The 12,683-nt window shown below is 38.8% G+C and overlaps 1 protein-coding gene across 2 annotated transcripts in view; it reads right to left on the reverse strand.

Moving 5' to 3' along the window:
- si:ch73-72b7.1 (netrin receptor UNC5C) overlaps positions 1–12,683 on the reverse strand; it is a 206,995-nt gene that overhangs the window by 30,098 nt on the left and 164,214 nt on the right. Inside the window, exon 8 of one of the 2 annotated variants that reach the window (XM_038702903.1) lies at positions 8,523–8,579. The exons of the other annotated variant lie outside the window; for it this stretch is intronic. Coding sequence (XP_038558831.1) covers positions 8,523–8,579 — 57 coding nt within the window. The remainder of the gene's footprint in view (positions 1–8,522; positions 8,580–12,683) is intronic. 2 annotated transcript variants of the gene reach the window in all.

Raw genomic sequence — 12,683 nt, forward strand, 5'->3', positions numbered from 1 at the left:
AGTAAGTAACAGGAGGGAAAGCCAATAAGTGGGGAGGAATATAGAAAAGAGGACATGCAAGCAAATGAGGAGTGAATAGGAAAGCATAGAGAGGAAAGGAGGAGATAGATTGGCGGATAAGATGAGAGGAGAGCAGAGGGGGAAGAGGGGTGAAATAAAGAGAATAAAACAAGCATATAAAGAGAATAATGAAGCAGGGAAGATGAGAGGAACAAGTAGGGCGCAATATATCAGGAAAGGAGAGGAGAGAGGTGATAACAGCAAAGAAGAGGAGAACAGGGTAAAAGGGGAGGATATGCACTTGTACTTCAATGTAGCAAAACAAACAAGCCTACATATTTAACATGAAAGCGTCTATGAAACTTTGTTGAGGAGTCTCACACTTGAAGCACTCCCCATATAATCATGTCCTCTGTAGCTAGTAGGAGGGGATTTGTCTGCAGCTATTACGAAGAAGACAGAAAAGTATAGGAATGCTCCTTTTAATCCGCCCTAAAAGTTGAGAGGCAGATAACAGGCTTTTAGCTACAAACAGCCTGAGTCATTTGCTAAAGGATTTGCTGTTGTCGCATCAGAACAAGTTCAGAAAGCATGAACTTGATTAGGCATGAAAGAATTCTTTGATGAGGCACACAAACGCTCACAAATGCCTAAGCATGATACACACATCCACGCATTCACATAAGAGGGGTCACTCCCAATGGTGTTAGTTACTCATTTACCACTTGAGGGAGCTATGAACCACTTCTAGTGTCTCTAGTGAGCTGAGCATCTGAGGGCAAAGCATGTCCTTCATAATTAAGTCTGCCTGCAATGAACCAAATGTCCCTTAACAGTTTGTCCAAGAAACAGAAAAATGATGCTTATCGCCAATCCCTTCCGACATGGGATTATAACTATATAACTATAACTATTACAACTATAACTACTTTAACCAATGTCTTAAACATGTGCACATTAAACACACAAGAGTGTAATATGTTTATTCATCACAAATTTGCAATATATAAGAATTCATTTAACACTGACAAAATGACTAATCGATTAATAGAGAGAATTTCTAACAGCAGTAGTCAATTCCTAAACTAAACTGCTGCAATGTCTTAACCTCCACAAGTGTTGTATTTCCTGCCAATTGTTGATCTCTAGTTGAAAATGCCATGCCCAGTGTGTCACATACAGCGGATTGTGGCGGAGTAAATTCAAAACATTGATATAATTCATATTTACAACCCCTGATCTGTGTTTAAGATTTTGCGCTCTTTTTACAAAAAATGTATGACACTGTGGGGGTTTGTTATGGCACCTCAAATCGCCTCCAAATATCTGTTCATCATATTTAGCTCAAACTTGGAGACCACCTTGAAATCTCCAAAGTTTAACCCCTATGAGTTTTGTCATATGTAGTTAACAATTTCCTCTTGATGATGTTAAAGAGATTGCCGTGAAATCCCTAATGCCCCAACGCAACTGCTGCACAAAGTTGCCCTGTTATCAAGGTCCTTGCACTTGCCAAGGGGGAATAGAATTGGATAATCCTCTTAAGTACCCACACCCTGATCTTAATTATGATCATCACCCTCATCTATTTAGGGAATCTTTATCTCATTTCTACTTTAACTTGAAGGTCTATAACTTCAGAAAAGTGGGATGCCAGGCAGCCATAAAAAATATCAATTCTAAACTTGCCTTTCCCAATCCTGTTTTTTCCTATGGAGTGTTCTGGGACACCCTGGGATAAGTTAACTAGGCTATGGCTTGCTTGTGTTCTCAATATATGTGCGTGTGCTACTGAGTGTATCAGTTTATATCCCATCTCTCTCAGATCTTTCTCTCTCTACATAACTCACACCTCTCTTTCAGACTCCCTTTGTCTCTGTGTCTCCATCTGTTTGATTTGTAGATGAATGAAACAACATGTCCCATTAGAGCTTCTACCTGCCTGAGTAACCTACATAAAACTGCAGGATACCAAATGTTTTCTTTTTCCTTTCTGTAATTTTTCCTTTTTTTTCTTTTAGCTTGTTCTTCCTCTGTCCCAAATTACCGAACCAATCATTTACTGTAAAATCGGTGGTCATGAGAATAAAATGAATGAATATAATCATCAGTTTCAAGGAAATGGATGGAATTTATTCATAATTAGAAACAAAAATAAAAGAGAAAGGAAAATGACACTTATTTACAGTAGCTTTTCTGTAAATTTTTAAAGTCCTCTGTTTTGCTGCTTTGGTTAAAAACTGCCTATTCTTAAATTCTGATGTTCTTTTATTATATGACAGCCTTGCATAATAGGCTGTCTTTTTCTGAAAAGATGGGGTTTGAAAAGAGGATGGATCGTCGGTGTGCACTTTTGACCAAACCCAGATGAATGAGTAATGTGTTTGGACCTCTGTGTGTATCTAAGCGTGGCCCGAGGCTGTGCTCTGTGAAGCCAGAATGACAAAATCGGCAGTGATAGAATGAGGAAGGAGTCTGACTAAGTACTGATAGGGACACACCTAAGTTCATTTTTATTTGTATGAGTACTCAGGCGAGCACTGACACTCACAATGAATGCATGGGCAGACAGACACGCACACATGCACGCATCTATATTAACCTTTTATCCATAAGTCAACTATTTCATGTGCTTTTGCTCCTTTGTACCTGACGAGCAGTTTCATGTCCGAAGCACTCACTTGCAAGCCCGGCTAAATTGGATTTAGATTAAAAATATGTGCCTTTCAGCGGACACGCCAGAAAGGAACTGAATAAATGACACGTCTGTGATGTTCCTGCGAGTACTATCTGACAGCTCTCTATAAGAGGAAGAATGTTCTTTTCTAAAGGTCAGGACACACACACACTAACATATATATGATGGCGTATTTGGGTCATTGTAGATTTTTTTTTAGATTACGGAACCTGGGGATGGAGGGGATTAGAGATTAGAAGTCATAAATTCACGAGAAAAAAAATCAGAAATTCTCTCAGATTTCTCACACATTTTCAAGAAAAAAAAATAGGAAAAGGGTGCATTATGGAGGGGGGACACATTCTATGGCAGGTTGAACCTGCAGTCTGAAAGAATATGTATCCCACTATAACTGCGTCTGGGAAACGAGAAACTAGTCCATATTCACCAAGGATATTTTGGTAATATTTTTTCCAGATCAATTTAGTGCAATGATTTATACAAAGTTTGATAATACGGACAGACAAATAAAATAATTTATTTTGATAGATGAGCCATGTGTTTGTTTGTTTATTGTTGATGTAGCAGGGGGCAATGCACAATACATGTATTGTGCCAGATATAGCTAAAAGCTTATTTTTATCTGTAGACCATGGGCGAAGGCCACTAGTAATGCGCAAGTTACAGAAAACTGTAATCAGTTACTTTGCAAAAGACATAAAAGACTTTATTAATCCCGCAAGGGGTAAGAGAAAAAAAACCTTGTTGAAACACAAAAAACAACTTTAATTACTAAAACCATAAATTAAACATTCCACAAATTGCTATTTTTAATAATTTAATATATTATATTACTAAGCATAGTAATGTAGGTCCTTCACCTTCACTGAATGGATGTCCGCTCCTACAACCAGGTGTATACTTCCTATCAGCATTATTAACCTTGAAGCAATGTGGTTCAAAGTTTTTATTTCTCGCAAATTCATAACTTTATAATATATATATACATATATATTTGAGTTTTTTCTCGTAAATTTCCTCCCCTCCCCCAGCACCTTTATTTATTTATTTATTTTTACCTACAATGAGCCTAATACACCATAGTGCGCGCACACACACACACACACACACACACACACACACACACAGGGGTGAACAAATGCAGAAAAAACAAACACATGCTTCGTGAGAAAACTTTGGGAGGATGCTGGAATGATCCTACTGATTTAGCAGTCCAATTTGCAGACAGCTGACATTAAGAGAGAGGTGCAGTGGTGTGCATGCATGATCGACTGTCCTTTGAAGAACATCCTAACTCCCTTAGGTAACTGTCTATCATAGTTTCTACAACAGCTCGATTGAGATACAGTGCTGACAGTGTCCTTTTTGTGTGTATGAATTTGAATGCTTTGGTGTCCTCTTGGTATTAACAAGGAAAGGAAAATCTAAATTCTTGGAGATTTCTTTATATAGATAAATTATGTTTATATAGATAAATAGGTGGGTATATACATTTTTGATAATGGGGATTTTGGGGACATTTGTGGTGAAGGCACAATGGATAAGACACATGCTTTGGGTGTGAGAGACCCAGGTTCAGTTCCCACTGTGACCCGTGTCCCTGAGCAAGACACTTAACCCCTAGTTGCTCCAGAGGTGTGCGACCTCTGACATGTAAAGCAATTGTAAGTCGCTTTGGATAAAAGCGTCAGCTAAATGTAAATGGGGTATCCACCTTGGCTATCGGGTTGCCTCATTTGTTCTATTTTTGACAACATACAGTACCATCTTTTCTTCTTTCCATGGCAAGAATTCATTGCAATTTGTCATAGTTTTGCATAACAGTGTTTCCTTGCTAGAGCATGGTTGAATAATGTGTTTGTGTTGTGTCTGTGCATGTGATCAAAGCCAAATGGTTTTCGGTTGCAAAACCAAAATTATTTTGCCAGTGCTCACTGTGCACATGCCAAATTCAGTTTATTTGGAGAGTGAGTGAGAGAGCTAGTATGTGTGTGTGTGTGAGCTGATGCTGTACCTTACTGTGCTCAATAATAATAGGCTTTGTAATTGGCAAAACTTTTATCTAAAACAAAATTCTGGGAATTTGGTCACAGACAGTTGGTAACCGTATGAGTGTGCCAATGTGTATGACTAATAAACCTTTGGGGCCCAGGAAATTGCAGAAATTATACACACAATGTCACACGCATTTGATTACACACATTGGGCTAGCAGAACGGAAGCCCCCGCTCACCCTCAGCATGGGTCGCTGTCTATTGATTGGCTGAGCTTTTTGTCATTCTCGGAGTCTGTCCAATCTGCCACGGACAGGATTTAAAGAAGGGGGAAACAAGGATAACTCAGCTTAGCTCATATCTATCTTCTCTGTGATCTGCATCCAAAGCAGAGCTGTGGACAATCACTACTTGAAACTCATTCAACTGGCTTTTTGATCTCGCTTGGCACAAACATGCAAACACCACCCGTACTGCACTCCTGGCAGACACATCCGCTCTAAGTAACTGGCAGGGATGAACAGAAGAGGGGCAGTCAGAGAGAGAACGCGAGCACTCATTTGTAAATGTGCCTTTCCTTATCGGCTATAGTGGGGATGAAAAAAACGTTAAGTATAAAATATGGAGCAACTTTGGAGTCACTAAAGCAAGAAGATGCATTTCTTTGACTATAAACAGCTCAATATATGAAATATTTAGATCGCATGCAGTGTATAACATCCCTGTAATATGGGTTTTTAATGAAGGGACTGAATAAAAATTTGTTTTATCTATCTAAAAAGGAACATTATGAGCTCTTTCAGTGTCTGATGGCCACAATATGAATCACAAAATACTGACAGAGGCTGACCCCTCCACGCAAATCTACAGCTCAGCAGCCTCAAGCTAAGGAGGTCAGTAACTTACACTGATAGCTGTGTCACATTCTCAAAGTGTTACAAATGCCAAATTAAGCAGTGACAATTATAATACTCTTTTGTTACTTGTTTTTTTGGCTTGGGGGTAAAGATGTACATTCATGTGGCAACAGCTGGTAAATGACAGCACCATCCTCTCTGATGAAGCAGTTGACAGCTACAACAATATGGTTGACAGAGACTTTAATTTAGGTGTGAATGACACACAGCCTATGTTGTGGTCCGTGAGAAGAGCCCAGTCCCGTCCCACTCATCTCAAAATCAAGAACCAACTCTCAGGAGAAGATGAGCATTATCTTAATATTCCTGTCGATATGGAGGTTGCACTTCCAAATTGCGAATATGGGCTGGGAACCATGTTTTAAAAAACAGAAATCTCAGCACCTATATATAATCATTAAGTTACTGGTATTGACCAAGTACCCTATCACCTCCCTGCAGATACAATATGGCTCTACAATGGAGCAGTATAAATCTTCCATCCTGGCCCTTTAACTAACAGTAGCAGATCAGATTTTGCTAACACAGCTTTGGATGTCGAACCAGATCCGGAGGTGGTCAGTACTGCATATGTAATGTGACTTCAGGCCTTGATACACTTCAGAACAGATAAGGATATGGACCTGGACAGCAGACATACCACGGTTCAGGCATAGGCGGACGTGTCAACACATGATGACAGGTTTCTCTCGAATGTGCACAGATGAGGAAATTTAGGTCATCCAGACACTTGTAGCTATCCGGATGGGGAAAGTATAATTTGAGTTTAAGCCTAAATAAATATATGCCAATATAGCAATAAACTGGAAGAATCAGGCAAAGTGTCAACATAAAGATAAATATGCTTTCACAAATTGGATCATTAAAATCTGATCTAAAAGTCTCAAAGCCACTCCTTCGATCCCAATGCTCATGTTACTAACTGTATTTTTGAATATTGAAAACAGAGTGACAGTCTGTTAAATGAGCAATGACTGCCTCTACCTCATCTCTAGTTCTCTCTGTATCTGTCTGGGACTAATCATTTCACAAAACACACCGGGATGATGAAACGGCTTCAGCAGACCCTAAACGAGAGTCATTAGAACACATCACAGACGCTCATAGATTGCTTTGAAGATAAAACGAGAGATCCTGCAATGAGAGAGCAGTAAAAAGCGCGGTAATAATAAATGGCAGCGGTCTTTTCCCTCTTGCACCTTTCAATTTCTGTCTTCCTCACAGTTTGTAGTAAAGCTCTCTCATTATGTCACTTTGAGGAACCACCAGTAACAGTGAGAGAGATGGAAGGAAAGAAGGTGGAGGAATAGGAAGAAAGGAAGATAGTAAGTACAGATTAATATTTTTTTACACCCTATTATCATCCCTTACCTTTTTAATTACTCATTAAGTAGCTTTCATACCTCCCCAAAAAGTACTGCCATTGCCAGGTCATCATGTGCTTTCCTGTTTATAATTTCCCTCTTTAACAAATGATGCATTAGTTATAGGCTAATTTGACATATTTATCATTCACTCGGATGATACTTTAAAGAGAATGGGTCAAATCAGTAGAGCCGAATCAAATTGTCACTCAGGTCAGTGTTCATTGTTGGACCGGTCTCCACTGAGTTCCAAGTGAACCAATACGCTTGTAAACACAAAGCAAATGTTCAGAACTAAGGCAAATTGCCTACTTTGGCAATGCTCCAAAGCTGGCTGGCTACTCTCCAGAATGACCACAGCTGCAACAAACTCACAAATTGTGAATTAAGTGAACTGGCACTGAATCGATTCACTCCTACCAGACAGGAAGAAAGAAAGAATCAAGTTAATTAAAGGGATCTGTCACCACTATAGTGCATTCATTTTCAGGACACAGGTCTTGGTTCCTGCGCTAGACAAGTAAAATGTAAAGATACATTAAAAAATAATATGTATAACAGAAGGTTAATTATGCTTCCAGGCATAACTTGTGAAATTAAATTTATGGTACTGTGAAGGTTTGGTCAGGTCTTTGTTTTGCGTGTTAGATTTTTGTCTCAGCCTGTTTCTAAGGGTTTGGTTTTTGTATCAGCGTGCTTGTCTTGCTCCTGATTTATTTTGAAATTGTCTGTTATCTGTTATGCTCCATGTGTCCGCCTGTTTTAGTTTGAAGTTTTCTGCGTCTGTTGTTTGCGTGTAGTTTTGATTCCCGGTTCTGTCTTATTTCCCCTCAATGTGTTACACCTGTTAATGTTCCCGCCCTGCTCCTTTGGCTCACCTTAGCCTGCTTAGTTTGGACAACCTGTTTTTGTCACTTTGTTTGGACAACCTGTTTTTGGGATTTCTTTGCTTTGTTTGAAGTACTTTATTTCCTTTGGATTTACTTGGTCTCTGACACTGTTGTAGTGACACTTTTTGCTAAATAAATGATCAGAACACATCTTGCCGGTTCTAGTGTCTTGCGTTTGGGCCAATCCCTGTCTGCACTCGGTGTAACCCTAACAGATATTCTCATACTTTTTGTATGTTGTCGTGTCTTTCAAACTGTAACTGGCATTCTTTTCTTTCACTTGTTTGAAAATTGTGATTTCTTCAGTTGTGTAATATCAGCTAGATATATCTAGATTTACAGAAACATTCACCTTAAATAAATAGTGTTAGTATATAATTAGAGTTTATTAGCCTTGTAAACTCTCATATTTACAAATAGTGAAGCTACTGCTTCAAGACTTTTGTTTAATAAGCAGAGCAAAAATATTGCACATCAAGGGGACAGATCATAAAACAAGAGCAGAACTCTAATTAAGTAACACAGAATGGCATGTAACCATAAAGCACAAAGTATGAGTCAAAGGTCAATGCTCAATGCTCAGTCAAAGAAAGAAACACTAAGATGAGTAAGACAAAAAGGAAAATGGATGATGATAAAACATATAAACATCAACTTACATGGGATTCCCAAATCACTCTTTTCTTTGGGCTCAGAGGACTTCTGAAAAAATGAACCTTGGGATGGGAAAAAGAAAGGGATGGTGGAATGGATGGAGGAAGGGAGAGGAACACAACAATCAAAATCAAACAAACAAGCCAAATAAAATGGGACAAACATGGACAGGACACGGACACAAAAAAGCCAACGTTTGATTCTTTCTGTCTTTCAAGTTTGGTTGTCCTAGTCCACAAATTCAAAGGTCTGAAGCAAAACAAAAAGCTCAAAAATAAAAAAAAGAAGATCATTTGAGAAAGTCTCATGTCTGTACGACAGTTACTGCTGTGTCATGCTGAGTGGTCCACTTATCGTGGCAGACAGACGGTCTATGACATAGATGAACTGCTGATGTACTGATGTATAATTGAAATGCAGGTGTATAATTGATAAAGTCAACACAGCAACATGGTGAGCTTAAAAGCTTCTTGCTAGAACAGCTAGATGTACAAGACACACTGATACGTCACCAAAGAGCCAGAAAAACTGATAAGGTTAAGTGGGGTGATGTGCAAATATAAACATACAGTAACACTCATGCACAGTTGACAGGCATAATGTGGTGTTTCTTTTTAGCTATGCAGCTGGGCTCGGCTATGTTGCTCAAGAATTTTAAGGTTAATGTAATTTACCCATAAACAGTAAACTCGAGGTGGTTATTGGCATGAATTAGCATGTTTCAACACTATTTTATCAGCTGCATTATTCTTGTTTTAAATTACTTAGCAAATGGTTGCATTTACATGACTGCATCTAACAAAAGTCATGCTGATTAATGTCTGAATCAGTGATGATAGTAGGAGCAGCATTCCATGAGATTCATCACGTTGCAATTACAACACAATTGTTCAAACAAACACGAAAACATGATGGCAGTAAAATGAAGCGTAAATGATTTAGTGAGAGCCAACACAAGGATTGTGGAAACAAAAGATAGCATAGATGAGGACAAAACTTTTAAGAAAATGAGCAGAAGAAGGCAATCATGCAGTGCAGGAAACAATAGGACAAAGTGAAGCGATTAGAATGAGAAGAGTGGGAAGACTAGGCTTGTTTGATGCTCTGCAGAACCTGCTGACACTGCTGATCCTTTTGTATAACACAAACGTGATTCAATGTTCTCTCCAAACGCCAATGTTACGCAACAACCAGTATCTCTAGTGATTACTGTGGTTTTAGAGACCACACAGCAGATTTTATTTGCTCTGAAGGTACTGTTATGTTGCACGCACACACATACACATAGAGTAGGTAGTGAGTGAAATGTCATGCTCTCAAGGATGACACGGTGGAGCTCTGAGTGAATCTGTTCCAAGAATCCTGATCGATGTGTCAGAAAAATGTCAACAGGCCAAAAGACATAAAACAACACAAACAAAAAAACTTGAAAGACCTACAACTTCTGTCACAAGAACACACACACACACACACACACACACACAGACTCGTACTGATATAACTCTCAGATAAACACATAAACACAAAGAGAGGGGAGGCACTCCAAGCGGGGCAGAAGTGAGGTCGAATGGATTTCTACCTCTCAGGATTTAACAGGACAACTTTAGAAAAAAGGGCAGCGAGAGATGGTGGAAGAGCTGAATAGAGAGGTGGGAGGGGTTAGCGGAGAGAGAGATAGAGAAAGAGGGCGAGTAGAGCGAAGTGCTTTTTGAGCATAAAGTCAATTACGGAGCACTATCTAAAACATTAACTCCCCCTCTACAGCGACAGGGCGTTATCAGTTAATTCAAAACCCTAAAAGTTACTAATTTTAATACCAGCAGCTAACCACTGATGAACAGAATCTGAAGATCTGGTGTTTAAAACGTGAAAGACAGACATGTTCAATATAAACAAAGCAGGAACTAAAATTGTAGTTTGTATCTGGAGTTGTGCCAACAACACTTAGTTTCAAGCAAAAATCTGTTTTCTAAGCTAAATGAGGAAACAATTTTGTGCTTTACATATGCTGTCCATTGTATCATTCATTCACACTTGCTTTGGCAATGTTAACATCTATTTCCCATGCCAATGAATTCAATTGAATTGATTGCTTAAACATTTTAGTGTAACTGCCCAATTGGATACCAGCCCCAATGAACCATGTTCTGTCTAAAGACCACATTTTAAAAGACCCATCATTCATAAATCTGGAAAAATGGAAGAATGATACAGGAATCACTTCAAGCCCTTCAAATATACTCTACCTATAAAATGCTTTGCATGCAGAAACCCCCTTTAACAACCACACGCACACCTAGACACACACAAACACACACACACACACACACACAGTTCATGGATTCCGGTAAATGCTACAGGAAACAGCTGAAACATTAGTGCTGACATAAAACCACGTCTGTGGAGTCATTTTAAAGACAGGAAATCAATCAGGGGAAATTAGCCTAAATCTATACCTCTCTAGGTTTTATCAGAGATTCTGTGGCCATACCTGGGCCTCAGGGAATCCTTTTGATGGACCAGAGACACAGTATATAATTCATTGCATAAGGAGGGGGAAGGGCTCTACATATACAGTAAGTTCTGTCAATAATGTGTCTACAGGCAAAGCTTTTTGATGGATTATATAATATTGTTCCGTTGCTCATGACATAGACCATCTATTAAATGATCACTACTATCCACTCCCCTCTAGATGCAGAGAGAAGTCCCTCAAACAAGTAATGGCTCACTATGCTGAAGGCTTTATGCTCACTGATAAGTACATTTATCCTGAACAACACTCCTGACTGCATGCTTGTGACCATTTTATTTATTTAACCCTTATTTGACCAGCAATGCCTCTTTGAGATTCTAAATAATTTTTTAAGAGCCCAAGCTACAATAGGCAGCAATAAACCGGAGTTTACATCCCAAAAACAATCTAGGATCATACAATCAATAGGATGATGAGACTATGCAGAGTTTATGCAGCAATAGTATATATTCTCTAAAAAGATCCCAAAGTCAATTTTAGTCCATGTACCAGGATCATCATGTAGTACATAAAAGCTCTTTCATATAATTTGTTGCACAAAAGTAAATCCTGGGAACAGAGGGGCATAACTATTCACACTGATTGAATGTATTTGCCATTACAGTATTTGTTTTGTATCATCAGGTCAGGTCAATTTCGAAAAATGTTACTTACAGTATTGCTCTTTATGGAACCTCTTAAGACAAACACAGATGATCGGATTCTCAAAAATAATTCTAGCAATTGAGGAAAATTCTCTCAATGGCTGCCATGTGTGAAAAGAAAGACTAATGAGAATAAATGGCAATGGCAAAGCATGAGTGTGTACAGTATGTGCACTTGTTTCAAGACTTGTTTACCTTTTCTCTCGTCAAAACTCTTGACAGTTTCTCTCTTTCTGTCTCCCCCGCCCACCTTCACGTCAGATGCTTGTCTGCCAATTACTCTGAGCACAGGGAGTAGCAAGCACTATACCTACAAGTCAACAAATGTAATTGCCACCACCTTGGAAAAGCTGTTGCTGCTATGTTTGTGGCATTATGAATCAGCCCACATTTTCCATGTGGTTTTGAAATTGACCAATTTTATTATTTACTGGTGTCAGAAATCACTAGTGTGTGTGTGTGTGTGTGTTTTAGGCTTCTGGAAAAAAGGCATAAAACCAGAGGGACTGAGACAAAAAGGAAAGAAATAAAAATCAAATGAGGATAAGACTTAATGTAAAGAGTAGCCGGGGTTGCAAGAGGAGAAGAGAGCAAGATGAGAGAACTGACCAGACACCAACACTGAACGACAGTAACATTGTAAAGAAGAATGTAAAGAAAGATGCGAGAAATGACAAGGACGGGAGCAAGAAGAGGAACACTGCCAAACAACCGCAACACAGAGTAGTGAATAAAGGCAACACTTTTAAATTCAAGACTGATTTCCTAACATCTTCAGGAACAATATATTTTAATGGTTAGTTCTGTTTATACAATATTTAGTTACGCATTTCTCAATATGAATTAGTAAATAAACCCATTTAAATGTCATGTTACACTTCACTCACTATGGCTCAGAAAATCCGACCATGTATCGCCACCCCAATGGCCTGTCTATCTGGAGTCAGTTAACTTTCAAATCAATTGTCATCTGAAGCAGACACTGC

This window comes from Micropterus salmoides, unplaced genomic scaffold, assembly GCF_014851395.1.
Source record: "Micropterus salmoides isolate LMB-PRFRI ecotype aquatic unplaced genomic scaffold, ASM1485139v1 Ms_hic_scaffold_7, whole genome shotgun sequence".
In the NCBI taxonomy this organism is placed as follows: Eukaryota; Metazoa; Chordata; class Actinopteri; order Centrarchiformes; family Centrarchidae; genus Micropterus; species Micropterus salmoides.